Source organism: Vanessa atalanta, chromosome 28, assembly GCF_905147765.1.
Source record: "Vanessa atalanta chromosome 28, ilVanAtal1.2, whole genome shotgun sequence".
Classification (NCBI taxonomy): domain Eukaryota; kingdom Metazoa; phylum Arthropoda; class Insecta; order Lepidoptera; family Nymphalidae; genus Vanessa; species Vanessa atalanta.
The window spans coordinates 4276918-4300657 of NC_061898.1; the positions used below are offsets into that span (position 1 = coordinate 4276918).

The window sequence follows — 23740 nt, forward strand, 5'->3', positions numbered from 1 at the left end:
AACGAAATTCTGCCACATGTGTATTCCGCCAACCCGCATTGGAGCAGCCTGGTGGAATATGCTCCAAACCTTCTCCTCAAAGGGAGAGGAGGCCTTTATCCCAGCAGTGGGAAAATTTACAGGCTGCTGATGAAAGGATTAAAAATCTCGAAAATGAGTGATTGTTAAATTCGACACGAGAACTAGCATTAAACATATTTTTGTCTAATAACACATCGAAATTTCTTTTTAGAATAAAGGCAATTTAATATGGAATAATTTAATTGTGTTTCGCCAAGCATAAAATATTATAAGATTTAATTCGAATTCCTTAGCAAAATCATAAGAAATCATTAAAATTTCAGAGCTCAAAGTTTACTTTAAAATATTTATTAATTAAACAAAACTATGTTTCGAGTTAGTTTTTAATGAATATTAATACACTATTACTATAAATATTATATGTACAATGTAACATTTAGAAATTCTATTTAAGCTAGAATACGAATAAATTTGTTGATAGTGTGTAAATACCTAATCTCCTTTTGAATATATTTTTTTAAATGACAAATATAACTATTACTATCTGTGGTTATAATCAAATAAAATGTCATTTTGCAATAATATTCAAATTAATTCACAATTACAAATTGTTTAAAATGAGCACAAATACTCGAAAAGGTCCCATATTCGATCCCGGTGTGTGTAGATGTTGTGGTGCTATTAAAAAGTGTCGCCTTTTGAATGTGGAATACGAATGGCAAGGACGAAAAGAGATATATTCGGATATGTTTGTAGATTGTTTTGGTTTGCTGGTACGTAGATATTAATATTATTTTACACTCTTATTTAATAAATATTACACTATTATTTAATAAATAATTTAATTTATACATTTAGGACTCTACGTAAAACAACGTAATATGAAATTAAATTGCTCTTTATATATTTTTTATATTGATATACCAAATTAATACAGAGTAAATTTATTTACTAATTTTTATACTGTAAAAATAATTTCGGTATCTCAAAGTAAAAACAAAAGTGTTCTATGTGAGTTCCTTCCTATATACCGTTATAGAATTCATTACTTTATTAAATATGGCATATGTTAGTAGACAGCCAAATTAGGACTTGGTTTCTGATATAAACAGAAGTTAGTTAAATTAAAAATGGAAATGAGAGATAAAGACGATTTTTTTATATATACATATTTTTTTTTATATATTACATATTTGCTATTTAAGCTACTTTTGAGATTTTTGTCATTATGTCTTCGCATTAGCTACAGATCATACTGACAATGATATATAACTTAGAAGCACTTGGAAAAGGCTACAATCTTGAACTATATTATTGTGTTTTGTTTGACGATTCATGTTATTGACGTTGTCAAAACGATGACCATAAATTTAAACAATTCCAATAAAATCTATGTTCTGGTAGAACTAGTTATTCAAATATTGAATTTAAAATTTAATATTGAGCTTATTAAGTTTTGCCATTCATGACTCGTGTGTCTCAATACTGATAATATCAGTCAAGATTTATAAAGTTTATTTATTTATTAAGGACCATCAGCAGTCACTACACTTACCCATGTTATACATAAAAACATATTTATACTAAATATAAAGTGTGCGACTCTTTAAGACGGCCACAACATGCATTTTTAGGTACAATACACAGGTATATTCTTTACGAAAATAATTTTATAATACTAAAATACTAGAGATTAACTACTAACTAGATTAAATAAAGCAATAAATATTATAATTAACAAGTTCAGTAATATAATTGATCATGTCAAACAGCAATATTTAGTATTGTTGTGTTCTGATTTGAAGTGTGAGTGAGCCAGTGTAACTATGGACTCATGGACATGTCATCTTATTTCCGAAATCGGTGGGACATTGGCAGTGTAAGGGATGGTTATGGGAAAATATGATGATAAATCTATTGACTTTGTTAAGCTTGTAGTTATACTATTAAAGGAAATAAATTTTCATGATCATATACTATCCCTTTCCATATAAGGTGGGGAATCCAGTAAACCCCCTTTCCTATTTATATTATATGATAATTAATATCTTATCAGCTTAAGGTGTCTTTAAATGATTTTTTATGTGAAACATCTTTTGGGGCCTCGAAGGTAAGATCGACTCAAATACTGTGATGGGGAAATTCCTTAATATATTTCATATACCATCATGCCCCTTCTGAAGTGCTGAAGTGATCATTTTCTGGTGTGTGTCATATATTATATACTTGATTGCTATGTACTAATACAAGCTAAACCTGCGGCTTTACCACACAAACTGGCACCCCCCATTTTGCATCCTCCAGGGTGAATTGAAAATAGTAGCCTATCTCTCCTTCTGAGGGACTCGAAACTATGTCCTTACGAAATTTCATGGAAATCAGTTCAGCGATTTAAGAGTGAAGAGGTAACAGAGAGAGTTACTTTCAAATTTATAATTTTAGTTAAAGTGTATATTAGTAAGGAAATAATTATTGTAATCCACATATTTATTAGTTTTCTTTTATTAAATATAATTTAATGTTTTTGTTTTCGTTATCGTCTCCTTCGCTTTCCACGACGGCCGTTTTTTTTGTCTTTTGTTTTTTCAGCTATCACACTTGGACGGAGAAGCCGAGGAACATTTAATATGTGCGACGTGTGTGTCTCGGCTGCGGGAGGCGAGCTGCTTTCGCCAGCAAGTTCTTCAGTGTGAAGAAAAGTTGTTGAGAACGAAGATTCACGATGAAGGTAGTTTTGTATTTTACGGTGATGATTTGTCTGTGGATGAGAAGGGCCGAAGATCGGGCTCAGTGGCGCGCCTTGGGGGGAGCCCTTTATCCAGTAGTGGACTAAAACAGGCTGATTATGATGATGATTTGTTAATTTATTTGAACTAATTTTGACTGTGACCTTTCTCAACTGTGATTACGCGACAGTCATATGTTATATATATAGTATACAGGTGTGTGCAAGGACAGGTGTATTTACTGTTACTTCGATCTCGTAGTCCGATGGGACGGCGATCTGAAATCAGCGGAAAAATATCAATAGTAAACCAACATGCTGTTTTAATTTTATGATGCAAAAAGTGAAAGTGAGTTTCGTAAATATATGCGAGCTTATCTGATTGTATCTTAAAATACATCTTTAGGTATAAAAATCCGCAAAAACATATCTAAAAAACAAAAGCAAAATCTTGGGACCTACTACAATTAGAACTCTGACAATAAATGACAATAAATTCCAAAGAGAATATCAAAATAATAAAAATGAAAAGTAGCTACGTGTAAAAGACCAACTTCTGGACTGAGACCTCATCACCTCTCGAGGATGAGGTCAACCATACCGACAAAAATGGGCATTGTTACACGACAGCATCCTGCAATGGAAGAATTTCCATCCAAGACGCTGACATTCCTCACGATGTTTTCCTACACCACCGCGAAATCAGGTAAAAACTCAGTGGTGTAGTTGACGCGGCTCACAATACAAAGTTTTAAACTCAACTTTTAGGTGATCCGAACGATGTTAAAATGGAAGCGAGTGTCAAAGAAGAGATCAACATTAACCTTGAACTTGATTATCCAGATGATGCAGACCATATCGATAACGATACCGGTGAGTGATAAGCTATTTAAGTTAGAATATTTTTGCAATCCATAATATTATAAAACGCATAAAATCAGAATGAGTTGAGACTTTTCTGAATTAAGACGAGCAAAGTCTCGCTGACAGCGTTAGCGAACTCAAAAGAAAAAAACTTATGGTGTTATTGATATACTTTGACAAAAATTCATCCCATTCTAATAGCACGCGGGTACTCTGCTATTCTACAGTAAATCTTTGTGTTACAAATACAGGCACAAGTGACATAATATTCTAGATATCAGGGCATATGGCTTTGTTCAGATTATATGTCAAGTAGATGTTCTTTAAGGTAGTTAGCACGCTGTTAACAATGTTAAAATGAGCCTTATTTCTTGCAAGCAGCAATTTGTATTGATGTGTCCCAAGCACAGAATTTGCTCTGATAACAAAGACTCTCTAGTCTGTCTCTGATGTAAGGAATACTTGCAGTTTTTTTATGGCATATGTTGGCGTACGAGCTATATGGGTCACCTGATAGTAAGTAGTCATCACCACCCATAGACAATGGCGCTGTAAGAAATATTAACCATTCCTTACATCGCCAACACTCCACCAACCTTGGGCACTAAGATATTCTGTCCCTTGTGCCTATAGTTACACTAGCTCACTGACCCTTCAAACCGGAACACAACAATACTGAGTATTGTTGTTTGGCGGTGTATCAGTTGAGTGGCTCTCACAAAGCCCTACCACCAAGAAAATAAATTATTTATATATTTAGATAGAGTTGCACTATAAAATAACTAAAACAGACAAGCCAACTTTATTATCTTGGTGTCTGTGACAGCTATGCTGGTCACTTGCCATATGTCATACTACTTTACTAGAGTTCGTGTACTCAGTGTCCCTCTGTTGGCCACTATTTATTTCAACGCGTTTTCACTTTAGATATTCTATCCTGACTTAAATAATCAAAGACTCACAGTGACTTACAGAGACTTACAGCCCTTTTGCCAGCTAAAAAGCCCGTTAGATTTTGATTATTTAACGATTATTCTACAAAAAAATATGTTGAATGTTTCTATTTTACATTAAAAAAAAATTAAGCATAATTTTGAATTATTCAAAGTGTAGAAATAAGTAAAGTAAATTTTCGAGTTTATTGTACGACAAATCTGTTAGATTTCTACCGATACTTGCAAGAAAGCTGTTTTTCGTCACCGAGCACTTGATGGAGTTTTAGCACAAACTTATGAAAAATTCTAATGATGCTCATTTAATAAAAAAACCATTCTCTTATGTATAATGTATTACCAGAAGAGATGTTATTAATAAAAAAAGTAATAGCCGATTTATCTATGTTGTGCCGTAAAAAAAAAACGATTGGAAATAAACATATTAATAAAATCATCAAATTAATACTAATCTTAAGAGCCATTGTTGCATACGTAGAAGAAATGAAAGTCGAACCAGTGAACAAACACAAGAGGAAACTGAGGCAGAAGTTGAAGTCTAATAAAAAACGAAAAGGGGAGAAGAAAGAAGACGAACTTACGAAAGAAATGCTGTACGATGCACAGAGGCTCAACGAGAAGTTGAAAGAATTGCAAGATTTGGGTGAGTTTAGAATATAAGATAGAACTCAATGTTTAGGTCCTTCAATCATTTTCCTATTCATCAAATCTACTTGGTACAATGACCAAGATGGAAATTGAAGGAAATTACCAATACCTTCGCAAATTTGATTCCTCTCTAGGAAGAAAGTAAGTGTTAACGCCGCAAATACCTGTCTTTGTACTACTGTAGATATAGAACCTGTAGCGTATTTAGGTTTAGGCGTACATTGAAACGTCAATATTTGTCTATGGAATGATTTGACGTATGACGTACTTCTTTTTTCTCTTCCCTTCTCGTGTGAGCCGCGGTAACGTGTGTTTTGTGAGTGCGCCTTTGAAATTAGCTTGTGTAACAGACTTATCCTTCTCCTGTAATATCACCCATCCCTTTGGCTGTGTTCTTCGAGTGTATGAAGACCTAGGGAGCGCTCCAAAGAAGAACGTGTCGTCATAAGTCAGAGTCCAATTTTGAGGTAACAACTCCCCTTTTTCCAAAACTACAGTCAACTTTTCTCTCGCGCGTACAGAACCCTTCGGTTGTATTTTGATTTTAGTGCAGGATAAATAATTCAATTGTATTTATTTACGCGTGCAATGAAATTGTGGTGAATTTTTCGCTGGTATTTCTCGTTGGAATCAGTATCGAACCGGTGGTTGTCATAAATTAATTTAATAGAATGACGATTCTAAGGTCATCGTAAGAGCCTGCTTGAAGAATTTGGTTTTTTTTCGTCTTTTATGATAAAAGCTCGAACAATTAATGACTACATCTCATTTCCCATCAAATTTCCCGCAATGCTTATCCGTCAAAGATGATAAGAAGTTGATCACAGGTGTATTTAAAATAAAAGTATACCTAACAGTATTTAAAACGGGATATTCACCATGTTTTTTATTTTTATTTGGTGGAGCTCGATATTTCGACATTATCTACGAATGTCTCGTGAACAAGACATCGTAGATAATGTCGAAATATCGAGCAAATAAATGGTAAATATCCCGTTTTAAATACTGTTAGTAATAAGAATAACTATGTTAATTTAAAATCTTAAAAGTATACCTGTATAATTAACTTTAAAAAAGAATAACTTTGGCTCCTCTTGTTACAGAATTGCCAGATAAGTCAACACAATCACAAAAACTAAACGGTTACAAGACGAACGAAAATACAAAATCGTTCCACAATATAGTGACAATCGTTGAGAACTCGTACGCTTGCCCGTTCGACACATCGTTCAGTGATTACTTCTGCGTTTATTGCCGACAAGTCTTCACCGATCCCAACAAACTGCGAGAACATTCCATGACTCACGATCCTACTACTTTCAAAGATGTCTTGTCCAATAGTTCTAGTAACAAAAAAGTCCAAATCGATACTTTTAGAATAGACTGTCGTAACTGCTCAGAGAACATACAAGACTTGGAACAGTTTAAAGAACACATAACCAATTGCCATGCGAAGTTATACTACTCCGACTCCAATGAATTCTTGAAGTTCCGACTCACATCCGGTTCGTTGAGTTGCACGGAATGCGGTGCTAGTTTTAGTTTTTTCCACGCTTTAAAGAAACACATGGCCGAACACTTCGGTACTTGCATATGTGATATGTGCGGTGCCCATTATTTCGAAGAGAGAATGCTGATCCTGCACCAGAAAACGCATCAGCGAGTGGAGGAGAGCTTCGCTTGCAAAGAATGCGGGAAATCCTTCAAGTCGAAATACACAAGATATATTCATATCGCACGAACACATAAGAAGGAGGCGGCTTACCAGTGCAATAAATGTGATGAAGTATTTTTTTCCTACACGTTAAGGTATCGTCACATGATAGAGATTCATGGGGAAGAGAGGACGTTTCAGTGCGAACAGTGTGACAGGGCATATGATAGCAGGAAATCTCTTCGCGAACACAATAGAAGGTTTCACTTGAAGATACTAAAACACCAATGCGATTTGTGCGACAAACGTTTCTACCTACCATCGAGGCTGAAGGAACACATGGCGAGTCATACAGGGGAAAGAAACTTCCGTTGCGAATACTGTGGAAAGAGTTACCCAAGGTTAAGGGGTTTGAAGGTTCACATGCAATCTCACAGCAGCGAGAAGAAATATAAATGTGCTTTGTGTAATGCGTCGTTCACGCAGAACGTTAATTTGAAGAATCACATCAAAAGGCAGCATCAGGCCATGGATTTGGAAGAAAATTATCACGAGTAGGGAATATATTTGTGTTTTATTAACGAGAGAAATTTGTCCTGTTTGTAAGACGTGAATTCCGTGAAATCTCATGTCTTTTTCTAACCTAACATACAGTATAATTTTAGATCATAAAGAAGATCAGATACTGTTATTGTATCTTAATTGGGTAATAATGATAACTCATTGCAAATCTAGTCTGTGGCATAATAATTATAATAATACAAGTATACTTAACCCGTCAGAGCCCACTTTTAATATTCGATATCCAAATGGAAATATACTCATTAGAAAAGTCTGATTGGAAAAATAAATCGTTTAAAATACGTACGTACGCTTGTCTTACAAAACTTTTTAGTGTCTGATCCAAAGCAAGACGATTTGGTAATCCTTAAATTAACGATATCATACAAACTCTTCAGCATACAGTAATAAACACAGATGTACGTCCTCTGATTGGTAAGGCTTAGTGAGGCTGATACATTTGATTCTATGGTTAGCACCACATCGACATCACAAAGAGAGTATTACTAAGGGCGTTCAATGTATTCTCAGTTTTGGGATGATTAGTAACCATGCGGATACTTTTTTCTTAATCATTATCTTTTTTATTAATTTATGTTAATCATTAGTATTACAGATACCGCTAAAAACAGTGTCGTAACATTATTATTAAAAAAAATCGAGCCTTGCACTTTGGCATTCCTTTTAAGACAAGATAATACTCGAACAAAAATCTAAGAGAGATATTAACTGTTTACTAATTTACTGCTTTAAATGACCAAAATTGGTCGAGTAAATTTAATAAACGGGTTAGAGAAAATCTTAAAGATGACCCTCGTGCTGGCGGTCCAGTTGCCACCACTGCGGCAAATGCGCAAATTGTGAAACTTTTACTTGAAGACGTAAATGTATGAATTGGTACAATAAGAAGCTATGCTGCCGAAGAAGTCCGAAGTCACTCCGTTCACCGAAACGCTCATGGCTCCAGTGTTTTGGGAATCGAATGGTACTTTATTCAAATTTAATTAAAATACCCTTTGAGTCCCAAAACACTGTGGCGTTGAGAACACGAAAAGGATGTAACTAACGAAAAAAGAAATGGAAAATTAACCAGAGGTGATGCTTCTCCACGACGACGAACTTATTCACATATTCCGTAATAAAATTGCGTCTGTGAACTTTACGTCGTGATACCAAGTGTTATTATAAAGAAGATAGTAGTGTAGGTGTAGTGCGGCTTCGGCTCCGGTGTCATGTACAAAAAGTCTGAATATGTTGTTTAAGTAAGCACCTTGAAGAAATTAATCCACACCACAGCCCATACCTGGCCATATCCTAGTGATCACTGTTTCTGTCCCTTTCTGTCCCCTAACCAAACCTAATGAAAATATTCTTGAAGTATATTCAATTGTTATTATCTATATTGAAACATATTTTTTATTCGGAATTACATTTTTCTTTAAGCCAATAGCGAGAATACATTGAACGCCCCTTACAATCTGGATGTGTTAAGAGCGGGTATGACAGAATCCAACTCGAAAGTTTGATATCACAGTTTGATAATCAGTTGCTACTAATACTTCACTTATAGCAAAACAACCAACAAATTAGATTTTTATATTTTACGAGATATCACGTTAACTACTACATTCAAACTGGAATTTGAATTTAGAACGTTATTTTTGAAATGATGAACTGTCATTAAGTTCTAAGTATATCCGATTGAACAAACATGTTTTTAAATAATTTTATGCTAAAGTGTATTGTTTAACGCCTAAACTTTCTATGGCGTTTATAAAATGTATAATTCGTTTGTTTTTTAATCAAAATGTTATCTAATGCGTTAAGCGTTCAAATGTAAATAGTTTCAAAATAATTTTAATGAATATATTTATTTATGTGCATAATAAATTTCTTTTTCACCTTTTTTCTCTTTTTCTCCTTACTCCAAAACCACCAGGCGTTTATAAAAAATAAAATTGCTATTGACTTAGAATGGATATACTCGTAAAAGTTATGATGGTATAAAGGAACTCATTAATAGGAGCACATCAATCCAGAAAAGATTTTTTATGTCATCAAAATTCCTTTGCGTAAAAACCTATTAAAATCAAACAATAGGGGCACATTAAAATATATAAAATAATACAAATGATTTATTCATTTAAATTCAGATTTCCTAACATATTTTATTAAAAATAATTGGCACACACGTCACGTTTGTTAAATCTTAATATTGATAATGTAAACGGTGCCTTAATATCTAAAGTACACGTTCAAAAACGCAAGGATTGTTATTTGTTATCTGAAAAGTCAGAAATGTCACGTTAATCAATTTCAATGTTTTGTATATTTTATCAGTATTTTCATACAATATTTTGTGATGTTTTTTTTGTGAATTAAAAATAAACGATATAATGTTGACATTTATTATTAATACAACATAGGAAATACTTTAATATGAGCTTATTTTTTACTAAACCATAAGCATGCAAGTAATTTAACAATAAATAATAGGTTTTAATAATCATTTTATTATTAAAAATGAGTGCCAAAAAAGGAAAAGGACCGGTTTTTGATCCGGGTCTTTGCCGCTGTTGCGGATCTATTAAAAAATGTAGACTTTTGAATGTGGAATACGAGAGTTTCGGTAAAAAGGAAATATATTCAGACATGATAATGGATTGCTATGGCCTACTCGTAAGTTGTTTTACAAATATATTAATGCATAATTTTATTTAATTATTAATTCATTAAAATATCTGTTGATAATTTAAATTATATAGTTAATTGGTAGTAAATAAAACCTCTTTTCACAAACATTTCAATTGTTGTTTTGTGCAATATCATGTATTAAACGATATTTTCTTAAATACCATATGGTATCTGCTAATATTAACTTCATCCTAGCCATCCCATTTAGATGAAAATTCAATAGAAACTGCCGTTTTATCCAGTATCTCTTCATAGTATTAAACAAAGATGCATCCCATCTGTATGATAGATATGCTTAAACTATGCAATGGATTTAAATGTGATTTATATCAAGAAACAGAATGATCCAAGAGAAAGGTTTATATGTATAAATGTATAATTATAGTAGAGTAAAGCTGGAAAATTTCAAATTTAATAGATAAAAAAGAAAAACTTTTGTTTGTTCTTTAATCTAAAAATTGCATATAGCCTTCATTGTACCAGTGTGAAGCAGTTTAGGGTAGCATAATATACCTTTAAATATAATGTAGTGTATAAAATTCTTATTATCTTAAATGTCATAACTTATACAATAAAATATTCTATTTCCTAGCTATCCCACTTAGACGGCAAGCCATCAGAACGTCTTGTGTGTGCTACATGTGTACAGAGGTTGAGAGAGGCGTTCACCTTCAGGCAACAGGTTTTAAGATGTGAAGAAGCATTTTTACAAGTGAAGATGTATGACGAGGAGACCAAAGGTACACATTTATAGAAGTAATTAAAATTAGTTATTATATAAATTTGTTTCAACGGGAATGTCACAAGTACTTTTACTTCAATGACTATGCCAATAATTTAAACTTGAATGGTGCTATAGATCTGGTGAACCATCAGCTTAAAATGCTTGCTGATGCATGCATTGCATGGGGGCTTAGCAACACCCCAACATTAAATATATAATTTAATTTTCGGCCACCATAGTTGTCAAACCAATGAGACAAAAAAACAGTAAGAAATAATAAGCATTTATCTGTTTACTGTTTACAGAGAAAAGTACAAAACCGGACACAGGTGAGGAGAAAATCGAAGTAGAAGTCAAAACTGAACCACAAGAGAATGAGGATGATAATTATGTTCAAGATTCACCACCGAGAGACGCACTGGCCGAGGATATGAACTGTGAGTCTATATTTTAAACTTAAAATAAATTGTCCGGAGCTTCATCTTCCGTCAAAGGTCGTCTAAATACCTCACCATAGCCTGCACCTAAATCACCTTCCCAGGATGACATGGATCGTCGAATAAAAGAGCTTCCGTTTTTGTGAAGGGTCTCTCCCTTTAACCCATTTCGATTCGCCGTAAGTGATGCGATGACTTAGGTCTGCTTCCTGGAAGCTACCGTAATTAGGGTGCTATTCCCGTAGTACACAACCATCACCCCCATCCTGGGAATGACCTAAACTCGCAGGACCCAGTTGATTCCGACGTTTCACAGTATTGTCGGAGCAATCGCCCATCGCCTCCCTCCCAGAAGATCTCCCGATTCTGGAAGTACTGGACGGCCTCCTCAGATAGCACCTCGGCGCCCTATGGTATCAGAATGTATCCCTAAATATCTTGAAAGGAATCGAGTTTAAGGGGGTCGCCACATCGTCGACTGGACACAATCGTCTATCGTCCGATAACGAAAACCTAATAACTCTCAATCCAAGTCAAGGACGCAATCCTCCAACCTATTCGAGCACCATGGTGGAATAAACTCTAAACCATATAAGGGCAGGAGGCTCAGACCAACATCCCATGACATTTACTTTGCAACTGTATGTTCTTCGTTGAGTTTGTGCAAACCCAGTTGGTTAGGTACCACCCAATCATCAGATATTATACCAGAAAAACTTAGTATTGTAAGGGTAAATGAGCCATGAAATCTTAGTTTCCACGTCGGTGGCATCGGAAATGTTAGGGATGGCTAACATTTGTTACAGTAACAACTGAACGGAATTTAATTTAAAAAAAATTAAACAATTTTTCCAAACTACTACTGGAGACTTGAGTTCCAGATATGTATAACGATTAAATGTTCAAATAGGTTCAAACCCGCAATCATCGCTTAAGATGCACGCGTTCTAAGCACCACTGAATCTAGGCAAGCACCACTGAATTTTCATGTGCTTAATTTGTGTTTATAATTAATCTCGTGCTCGGCGGTGAAGGAAAACATCGTGAGGAAACCTGCATGTGTCTAATTTCAACGAAATTCTGCCACATGTGTATTCCACCGACCCGCATTGGAGCAGCGTGGTTGAATATGCTCCAAACCTTCTCCTCAAAGGGAGAGAAGGCCTTAGCCCAGCAGTGGGAAATTTACAGGCTGTTAATGTATGCAAAATAAACGATTAAATATTAAAAATTTCTTGTACTAGACGATGTAAAACCAGAGGCAATGGCGCAGGACTCCTCAAACGACGACATACCATTACAGCAGATAGTTGATCGACCCAACAAAGTTCAAAAGGCAGACCTGGTCCAAGCAAACGGAGATCTCACAAGAAATGTTGCAGAAACACCAAGTAAGTTTTTATTGTTGGTAGATACTACATACTAAAACGCGTTGCCCACTTTAGTGGTTAGAAGACCAGTGCTCATCATATGCTTGGTGGTATGGGTTTTGTGCGAGCCCGTCTGGGTAGATACCACGCTCTCATATATTCTACCGCCAAACAGCAATACTTAGTATCTTTGTGTTCCAGTATATAGGTTGAGTGAGCCAGTGTAACTTTAGGCACAAGGTTCTTGGTTCCCAAGATTGGTGGCGCAATTTCGATGTACGAAATGATTATTATTTCTTGCAGCACCGTTGTTTTGGGCGGTGGTGGCCACTTACCATCAAGTAGCCCATTTGCTTGACCGCCTATCTATAACATAATAATGTCAGTGGTCACCACCACCCATTGGCATCGCCAGACGTCACATTGGGTACTGAGAAGTACCGAGAAGGTACTTACATGCCTTTTACCCTGTAATTACACTGGGTTAATCACCTTTCAAACCGAAACACTACAGAATTAAATAAGTAATGCTGTTTGGCAGTAGAATATGTGATGACCCAACGGCAGGACCGTTGGGTCATCACATATTCCCCTTGTTCTTGTACGATTTCTCATCGTTAAAGATCATTTATTAGTTTGCCTCTTAAAAAAACAAAATTATCAATATCTAATGACAAAAATCTATCTTCTAGAGATACCGATGTCGAAATTACAGCAGCGCATGCGCGAACGAGACCCGTCCTACATCACCGAGACGAACATCCTGACAATAGTGGAATTCTCCTACGTGTGCCCGTTCAAGTGCAGACACAACCACCTCCTCTGCTTCTACTGCGGGGAGAACTTCTCCGACCCCGAACTCCTGAGGAGTCACACGTTGCACAACCATCATCCGAAGAAGTTCAAGATAACGGAACACAAGAATATGCTCAAGATAGATCTGACCAGAATCGACTGTCGACTTTGTCCGGAACGGATAACGACGCTGGATGACTTCAGGCACCACATATCGAGCGTCCACAAGAAGAAATACTACTTCAACAATCGTGATCTTCTCCTGCCGTTCCGTTTGTGTAACAATGAATTCAAGTGCGCGCTCTGTGACTGTGTGTTTCCGTATTTCCATGCCCTGAACAAACATATGAACGAACATTTCAGTAACTATGTGTGCGAGACGTGCGGTCTGGGGTTCGTGGACCGAGGCAGGTTTATAATGCATCAACAGAGACACGAGGAAGGGGATTTCCCTTGTGAGGTGTGCGGTAAAGTGTTCAAGGCCCAGTACAACAAGGAATTACACGTGGATAGGGTCCATAAGAAAAGAGGTGAGCTGGTTGAACTGTTTAGTTACCAAATTCAAAATCCATCTATGAAAAGCTCTTCTTAGCTACATTGTGCCTTATCTATCTATATTGTTGAGTATGGCCTTCTATATTATATATGTTCTATTGCACAACGTTGCACTTTATTTTTCACTGTGAGAATCGACCAGAGACACAGAAACAGATACAAGAAAATACAGATAGTTTACAGTTACATTCTTGTAAGTGCTGCCTTCTGACAGATGAACCGAATCTTATTTTAATATATATATATCTATAATGACTTATGTGTGCTGAATGGTCGAAATTAAATTATCAAAGGCCATAATCAAAATTTAAAATTGTTTGAAAACATATATGTCGGTTTCATATTTTAGTAAAATTATCTGCTTTTATTTATTACAAGGAGAGGAGTAAAGTATCTTTGCCTGTATATATATATATTTACATACTTTATTGTACAACACATGCGTACATAAGAGACACAAGTTATCAAAAATATTTGATAAGTGATCTCTCACCGACAACCTTCAGTGATAGAAACTTAAAACGAAAAGGTAAGTTCGGGTATAGGTAGAGAGGAGATAATGTAATACTAAAGTATAATAATAAACTACACATAACTACATCCCAATAATACAAGATTATAATGAGATAGATTTGTTCGTTTGTATGAACAAGCTTATCTCAGGATCTATCAGTACGAATCTTCTACAAATATAATAAAATTGGAGTGTCTGTTTGTAATATTAAAGCAGCTTTTTACTAAATGCATATGTATGTATACACGGTACATACACCATTTTTTTTTTCTGTTCGTTTGTCTGTCTGTTTGTTTCGGCTAATCTCTGGAACGGCTGGATCGATTTTGACAGGACTTACTCTAACAGATAGCTGATGTAGTTAGGAGTAACTTAGGCTACAACAATAAATTTTTGTTAAATTTGAATTTAACAAAAAATTATTGTTGCCCGCGACTTAAAATATCCGTATATTGACGTTTGACCATCATTTTATTGAAAAAGGCTATAGATTATATAACAGCTAGTCACTATTTAGACAGATATGAATGACCCCACCCCCCCCCTTTAGGTTATTAATTCGTTTTATATTCCAGGTAGAGTATACTGCCCCAAGTGTGACGTGAGACTGATGACATACCCACAGAAGTTGAAACACTTGGTGGAAGTCCACGGCGAGGAGCCGCTCTCGTTTCCCTGTAACTTGTGCGATAAAGTTTGCGAGACGAGAAGGAAATTGACAATTCACAGGCGAAAGGAGCATTTGAAGGATTACAGGTGATGTATATAAATATAATTATATATGTACTCGAAGACATAGCTATATAGGTTAGGTCACTGCAGGGACAAGAACTTATGCAAGCCCCACTGGATGGTACTTTCAGCCCTTCAAATATTTCACCATCGAACAGCAATATATGGTATTGGTCCGTGAAGGCGACTGAGCCAGTGTATTGATGCCGGTGAGTGTCAAAGCGGACGAAGCAAAAATAACGTTCCACGGTTGGTGGCGATATAACAGTTATATCTTCTTGCTTATCAGGATGCCCATTTGCACGTCCGCCTACCGATATTACAATGTTATATTCAATGTTTTATAACAAGAGACCACTTATGTACTTGAAATAAAAAAGGCTACTCCCTTATAGGCCTAACACTAGACCAATGAATAAGTTTATTATACCATAAAGTTAAAGTTAGTTTCGCAGAAATGTTGCGATCTTTTATTTTGTGAAGCCCATGAACGCTCTGATAGGCTACTTTACCTTTGTCTGCTTGCCTATTTAAAAAAAGTGGTGTTTTACCACTTTGTAGAGTAATTGTCAGAGCAATAAAAAAAAGCAAAACTCAGTCTTCAAACTGAGACAGCAATGTTATTGGGTGAGCCTTTCATACCCTTAAATTATAGGGTTTTTTTATGTATAAATTTTGGGTACCTACCCGGATGGTAAGGTATCGATCCTGCATGTGTCTAATTTCAACGAAATTCTGCAACATATGTATCCATCAACCCGCATCGGAGCAGCGTGGTGGAATATGCTCCAAACTTTCTCCTCAAAGGGTGAGGAGACATTTGCCCAGCAGTGCGAAGTTTACAGGCTGTTAATGTAATTTCGTTTCCAGATATGAATGTCAATGCTGCGGCCAGAAATTCTTCACCCGTTTCGCGCTCACCAACCACATGCCCACACACACAGGCGAGAGGAACTTCAAGTGTAAAGTTTGCGAGAAAACATACCCTCGGTTAAAGACGCTTAAGGACCATATTCGCATACACACGAACGACAGACGCTACCGGTGCCATATATGCGGACAGGCCTTCATACAGAACTGCAGTCTGAAGGGGCATATGAAGAGCCAGCATCCCGAATATAGTTAATTTTATGTGTATTTATTGAATTAAATATAATTTTAATGATATCTTTTGTATTTTCATTGATCAAATATTTATTATTATAGTATTTGCTCGAATCTTATTCCAAAAATTTAGATGTATGACATGTTTCCTCTAGTTTTTCATAATCTGTGGGAGTGATTTCGTGAAAAGGGACGGAAATGTGTAACAGGAAACGCTACTTGGTTTGACCAATCAGCGCGCGCTGTTACACACATCTGTTAGGGCTGACTGTCAAATGGTATGTTGTTGTTGCTTATTATCAACGTGAGATGTCAAATTTTACACGTCTTTATTTTTATCTTTATTTGGACACTAAAGTTCCTCTATAACAAATAAATATATATCTATCCTCTATAATAAATGAGAAAAAAAAGGAAATATGTGAACACACGGAGAAAAAAGAGAACTGTTTTGTTCACGTGTTTGTAACGTTTACTTATAGTAACAACACCGTTTCCCTTAACTACTTATATCCACTTTAATTTAACGCCTTCAATTTTACGTTCAAAACGCCATTTTTTCGTAAATCCATAATGAATGTCATAGATTATTCAAGCTCTCTAGCTTATTTGGCTTTTGTCCTCTTGCGGTTGGAATAGAAAATAAATAAACATGAGTGATATGTAGGCAGAATCCACTTAGAGCAAAATTAATGAGTAATTAATTTTAGTGCGCCATTAGTACTCCATTAGCAGTCAAGTAACCGCCGTAAGCTGACGCTATACTGCCAGCTTCCTTAATTAATCATAAACTTTTTAACAATTAACGACGTTCGCCCTCTCCGTTAACTACGCGCACACTGTACAACCTAAATGTATTAAATTATAATAAATTTGACGTTACGCAAATTGCAATAGGATCGTAAGATCATGAGATATTTTGAGGGCTTGCGGGTGTCGTAACAATATTCATGTATTTGTAGGTACTGTTTACTCGGTAAGTTACTCAATAGTTTGACTGAGCTAAATAGTGCCGTTTTAATTTAAATCCGTTGTATTTAGATTTAAATATGCCTGAGTTTAAAGTTATTTTTACAGAGCTTATAAACGTAAAATTAAAGTTTTTTTATTTTAATTCACGTTTATCCTCAAAAATAAAACATCTGTTAAATGTATTAAATAATATTTTATTTAAATTACATACATCACATTATATAAATTATACAAATTGTTCTATTTACATTTAAGCGCAATTAAATTATCATCATTCTTTACAAACATTATTACAAAAACCTTTTTAATCTGTTCACACAATCATCGAAATGTCAGTGTCATTAAATTTTCCCGCCAATTTATACTTCAGAAATTGAACTAATTTTCGTTTACATTAATTAAAACTGCCTTCCATTTCGAAAACTTGGTGATGACTTTTCATATGGTTTTTCAAACTGCCGCTCTGCGTGAACGCTGTATTACAAACATCGCACTTAAATCTCCTTTCGCTGCTATGAGATCGTATATGTTCTTGCAAGGACTGCAATCGGGGATAACTTTTATCACAGAACTCGCATCTAAAGTTCCTTTCTCCCGTATGAGTCGCCATGTGTTCTTTCAAACGAGACGGCAAATAGAACCTCTGGTCGCAAAGGTCGCATTGATGTCGATATACTTTCAAATGGTTCCGACGATTGTGTTCCATCAACGTCTTGCGTCTATTATAGACTTTATCACACAACTTGCAAGGGAACGTGCGTTTATCACCGTGGACCTCGATCAAATGACGATTACGTAACGCGTACGACAAAAACGTCGCCTCGCATTTATAACAATTAACGAAAGGTTTTTTTTCATGGACAGTCGCGACGTGTAAGCTTCGGCTATATTTCGATTTTAAATTTTTACCGCAAATTTCACATGGAAAATTCACGTCAATTTTGTTATGAGCTTTGATGTGCGTTCTCAATGACGCCTGTTCTAAAAAGCATGCGCCACACATATCACAAGTGAACGTACCGAAATGATCGATCATATGTTTTTTAAGGGAATCGAAATAAGGAAAGACACTATTACACTCTGTGCACGTCAAATTATTTAATGTCAGACGAAACTTCAAAAATTCATTTGTCACGGGATAAATAACTTTCCCGTGTACATTAGTGATGTGCGTCTTAAATGTATCGAGGTCGTCGATTTTCTCCGGACAAAGTCTGCAATCGATTCTCGTAATATCGATTTTCGGAGTTTTTTTATTTTCTGTCGTATCTTCGAAGAGTTCTTTCGGATCGTGGGATAGTGTATGTTCCCTGAGTTCGTTGGGATTCGTGAATTGGTCCTTGCAATAGTAACAGTAATAAAAGCTGATGCGATTATGAAACGGACAGACGTATGAGTTGTGAACGATTGTGATAGTGTTCGTGAAGGCCATTTGGTCGTGATCGATGGCTTGTTTCTTTAATTGTAATTTTTTCTGAGGCGGCGAATCTGCAATAAAACAATAGGCTATTTGACAATGCGAAAAATAGAGTGTCAATTATTGTAATCATTATATATTATGAGATTAAAAATGGCTATTTATTAACGAAAGTTAAAAATAATAATTAATTTATTCAAAAATCCATAAATAAAAATCCATTTTTTTAAACGTTTGTCACGTGACACAAAACGCTCCTGATTGGTCGAGCTTATGATAACATCACTTGCTGGTTAATTTCGTTTGCCTACTGTATGTGTATTATATGTGCCACAGATTACAATACAGGCAAGTGACGTCACCGACCCCATTGCAGCGCCATATTATCAAAGTAGCGTTTTCGCGCGCTATTTAAATATGGAATTTTTAATTTGATATTTTTCAGCAAATATGACCTAGAATTATAAAAAACAACTTTTACTGGGTTCCTTAACCTCTACTCAATAATATAAAATGGATTTTAAAAACTAGTCGAATAGCCTATTAAAATTGTAATCAACCTCCCAAAAACTACAAATGTGCAGTCTTCTGCGTTTAGGACAAAAATTAAAGCATTTTACACTTGTCTATAGATTTCTTAACGATTTTTTTCCATTAATACTTAACATTAAATAGATAAAAAAATAGTCGTTCTTTTTCGCCTTTGAACCCCTGTCTGAGTATACCTTAACTCAAATAATATATTCATAATAGCATCTTAAGAAAAATATGTTAAAATTATCATTAAAAAAAATCTATTTTTATACAAATACAAATGTTGCTAGATTTAATATTATCTCTTTTTCTAGGGAACAGTCGAACAAAATTAATTAATTTTAATCTTGATATTTACCCTTATCACAGAGTACATAAATCATGTTACCATTAATTATATAAAAATATAATGATTACCTGTTTTTAACAGCTTATCTAGCTTTTCCCTCAATCTGTGCATCTTCCCGCCACTTCTCAATTCCTTACAAACTTTGCTCTTCTGGGTACTTCTAGTTTTCTTTAAGGGTAGCCTCGGTTTAAGATTGTCTTCTATTGATGTTTGTGAATCTAGTTTTATCGTTAAATCATCATCTGAAATTTATAAAAAATAATTTAATTTAATTTTCTATCAACTTTTCAGAAAACATCTTTTATATATTCAAAAATCAAAGAAGCTAGTTGAATTCCGACACTGAATCTGAAAGATCTGGATCTGAGGAGGTGCGAATCAGAGCCCTTGTCCAACGAAATCTGATTCGCAGATGGGGGAACTTAGTTTCTCCTCAGTGAGTCTGGTGGTGGCGGTGATCCGCCCCCTCGTGTGTCGTAAGAGAATTCGTGTAGGTTGACGTAGGTTAGGATGTAGATGCGCTTACCAGGACAACAGTCCCAGCGCGCTTTCCGATTTAGGATATATGGACTATCAGTAGACACGTGATCTCTGTCAGAAAGGTGAAAAAGGGGGCCAACGAGTGCGCTCGAGGCTTATAAGCAGCGGTAACACTGGAGGGCTCTAGAAAGGTGGCGCAACTATTTTCACGAGGAAAGGTACGCGTATAAGCGAGTCGTTGGAAATACTACCGCCTTAGAAGCCCGCCTGAACGAGAAAAATCACCTTCCGACTTACACAGGTAACGGGTCACGGTAGATCTGGAGAATACCTGCAAGATCGGACGCAAGGCGAGGCAAGGACGAAAGCGCGGGTTAGCGAGGCGAAACACACCATGGCAAACCTCGCCATCATACCAGATACAACCCTACTTCCCATTATAAACACAGAACTTCGGTATCTTATACAAGTCATTACGATTATTGAACTGATACTATAACATCTTGGACTAATAAGAGGCTACACATTAACCGAGTTCAATATAGACTAAGTATAATTATTTTTACTAAAAATAAGTCTTTAATGTATATCAAAATACTTCTACGTAGATTATGATACTTACCATAATGGTCGTCTTGTACATCTGTGACGTCATTGGAATCATTTTCACAAGCCGGCTCCGTTTTTACTTCGATTTTCACATTTTGGTCATTTTCTGAAACATAATTGGACGCATTACGTTTAAATTTATTATACACAATTCCATCTATAAGAGTTTTCAGAAAAAAAACAGTCATCTTTGTCAAAATTAGGTAAGTATCTCGGAACTCGAAATACCCAGCCATAAACTTGTCTCAAAACCTACATACATAGCAATTTTTTTTAGATATTTTGAAAATTTTTCTATGAGATTTACGCTATTTGTATTTACAGTAGAACGCAGATTATCCAAATGTCGATTAACCGAATCGGTCCTAAGCGTAATATAAAAAATTAAAACTAAGTAATTTTCGGTTTGTTTTGTTGTAGCAAGTTGGAACTCGCTGGAGTCCAGATATATTTCAACTGTTATGGTTATAGAACTGTGTTTGCTAAATATACTTGTTAAGTTTATTATGTGTGTGATCATTTATTTTTCTTTATTATCAGTCTATGTCCAATTATCCAATACGACTCCGGTCCAAATAAATTCAGTAAAATATTTTTTCTGATATTATAAATCTCTGAGTTACTTTTATTCTGATTGTATGTGTATTGGTAAACATGAGTTAATTTAATACAAATAAATACTTATTTATAGAATTTACCATCTTTATTCTGTAACCGAGCCTCTAAAAACATCTGCTCGGACTGGAGCACTTGACGTCTGAATGCACACGCTTCACGTAGACGGGAAACACACGTCGCACAAATACAGGACTCTTTGCTATCATCCTCTAGGTGTGATAACTGAAAATCATCAAATATGCTAACAAAACTACAATAAAATTTAAGTATTGGATACTTTTTTAGGAGATTGGCAACCAGGTTTGCCTCGTGTTGCCGTACTCATTAGAGAGTGCTGAGGGGCGAGATCGTGACCGCTGCCTGAGGAAAGCACCAGCACTGCACGGCAGAGAATGCGATGCGTTTTATCGACACTATCCCACAGCCTCTTCAATCAGTGCCCAGGACGTCGTCGCCGTGGTTTCACTGGTTAGGAATCCCACATGATCCGATTTCCCAACACCCTGTATCTTTCTTAAGGTTGCCAGTACGTGAATTCGCAAATTTGACAGAGCGTTAAAGATTGTTTTTTTGCTGCGGTAGTGTTAATACGTAAGTAGTTAAGTACCAAGAATGGTACGAATATACCAAAAGTTAAAGCGGGACATATCTAGTTATTTACACTTACAAATTTTCGTAGATTTCTATTAAAAGAATATGAGAAATCGAAAATGCAATTTGGCTTATGAAACATGATTTTAGCTAATTTTTAAATAAAAAACTGCGAGATATAAAGTACAGTTGTTAGTTTTTAGTATTTGATAGTATATTTACTCACAAGTAAACCGAAAACATCCATAAACATATCCGAATACACTTCCTTCGTTCCCATGAATTCGTATTCTGTTGTTAGAAGCCGACATTTCTTTATGGAACGGCAGCAACGACAAAGAGCTGGGTCAATTAAAGGTCCTTTATTTTTCTTTGATAAATTTACGTCCTCCATTTTTTTAATTTAACTTTTATTGATAGAAAATATACAAAATACTGATGAAGCAAGGAGCTCCATTATTAGGCTTGATCCTATTTTATTGTCAACTTGACTTTTGAGTTTCGATAATAAAAAAAAATATCTTAGTTTGACAAGAGCAGCGTTTCGTTTTCGCTTTCACTTGTAGTGATGCGCATGTCATATAGTTGTGTTTTAATTAAAGTCGATAGTTTTTGTACCTTTTAAGAAAAAAATATTGCAGTTTTAAATAAATAAAATTGTAATACGATTGCTTCTTTCTTATCATACAAATACACTTAAAAAGGTTTAAACTCAACTGTCTTTTTTTAAATATCTTTAATTTATAAACGATATCACTTTATAAGCTTTTGTCGCTTTAATTATAATATTGTTTTACTTTTTAAACTGTTCCTTCATGCACTTATTTCTAAAGCACTTATCATGAAATAACTACCTATTCATATTATGTATATATGTAGTTTTTCACAAAATAAGTTCTTAAGGCATCTAGATACATTTATTAGTGTTTTATATTTTAGATCGTATCAGAAGAATAAAATAAATGTGATCTTTACGATATTATTTTAGTTTTTCAATTGTTAACGTAAAAAGGACAAACCAAATATCTGCTAAAATATTTAATATCTTAACAAATTTGAAGAGGACAAATTTTGGAATCAATAAAACAGCATTATGTACAAATAAGTTTATTAAAAAATTAATAATTTAAAATAAAATTTTGATACGAAATAAAATTTATTGATTTCTTGTATAATAAGGTTCATTAGTTATCCCAATATAATTAAATCGACGAGTCTTGTCCATACAAAGTGCTCAATAATAATGACACAAAACAAATGAAACAAACAACAAACGGACGTCTTGTCAACTCAATCTTGATCGGTAATCAATATCATTCGTGTTTTGTCTATCTTATGTGACATTGGCGTAATAATTTGTACCCTGTCGGCACAACTAAAAGCCATTAAACTAAGAATTAGATTGGTCATGGGACTAAATTTTACGAGAGCTTCATTTTATAGAACTAAAAAACCGCGCGCTCAGGCTCGTCCATTTAAATTATATTAGTCAAAGGTCGCTACTTAAATTATCTTATGTGAACAATAGTACATTGTATTTCAAATATAAAATATCTTTATAATATAAAACACTTTTATTTTATTTCAGTTGTGATTTGAGTATTCATTAAAGCCTTATTTTCAACACATTTCAAATTATACTCAATTTTAATAGAATTCGTGCAAGGACTTCAATATCTGATTAAAGATTTTTTCAGTGATTTTAAAAAATATTTGATGATAGATAAATTACATTTTTTACATTTATATTTGAAAATTTTAATCATAGCGTCCAAGTATCGAAGTTAATATGTGTCTTCATGATATTTTTTTACAAGCC

The 23740-nt window shown here is 34.8% G+C and overlaps 2 protein-coding genes across 2 annotated transcripts; one reads left to right on the plus strand and one right to left on the minus strand.

The window, feature by feature from the left end:
• The first annotated feature begins 622 nt into the window (after positions 1 to 622).
• Positions 623 to 16373, plus strand: LOC125074546 (zinc finger protein 184-like). Its single transcript, XM_047685873.1, has 13 exons — positions 623 to 794; positions 2611 to 2749; positions 3515 to 3619; positions 5042 to 5206; positions 6315 to 7419; positions 8220 to 8307; positions 9932 to 10105; positions 10713 to 10860; positions 11150 to 11281; positions 12526 to 12672; positions 13344 to 13976; positions 15091 to 15271; positions 16118 to 16373. The coding sequence occupies exons 1-13, from the start codon at positions 639 to 641 to the stop codon at positions 16371 to 16373; spliced, it is 3429 nt and encodes a 1142-aa protein (XP_047541829.1). The 5' UTR covers positions 623 to 638.
• Positions 16374 to 17528: 1155 nt separating this feature from the next.
• LOC125074830 (zinc finger protein 26-like) lies at positions 17529 to 22412 on the minus strand. The gene is made up of 5 exons (XM_047686286.1): positions 22148 to 22412; positions 21411 to 21552; positions 20726 to 20818; positions 19692 to 19865; positions 17529 to 18811 (listed from the first exon to the last, which is right to left on the minus strand). The coding sequence occupies exons 1-5, from the start codon at positions 22313 to 22315 to the stop codon at positions 17718 to 17720; spliced, it is 1671 nt and encodes a 556-aa protein (XP_047542242.1). The 5' UTR covers positions 22316 to 22412; the 3' UTR covers positions 17529 to 17717.
• Positions 22413 to 23740: the final 1328 nt, after the last annotated feature.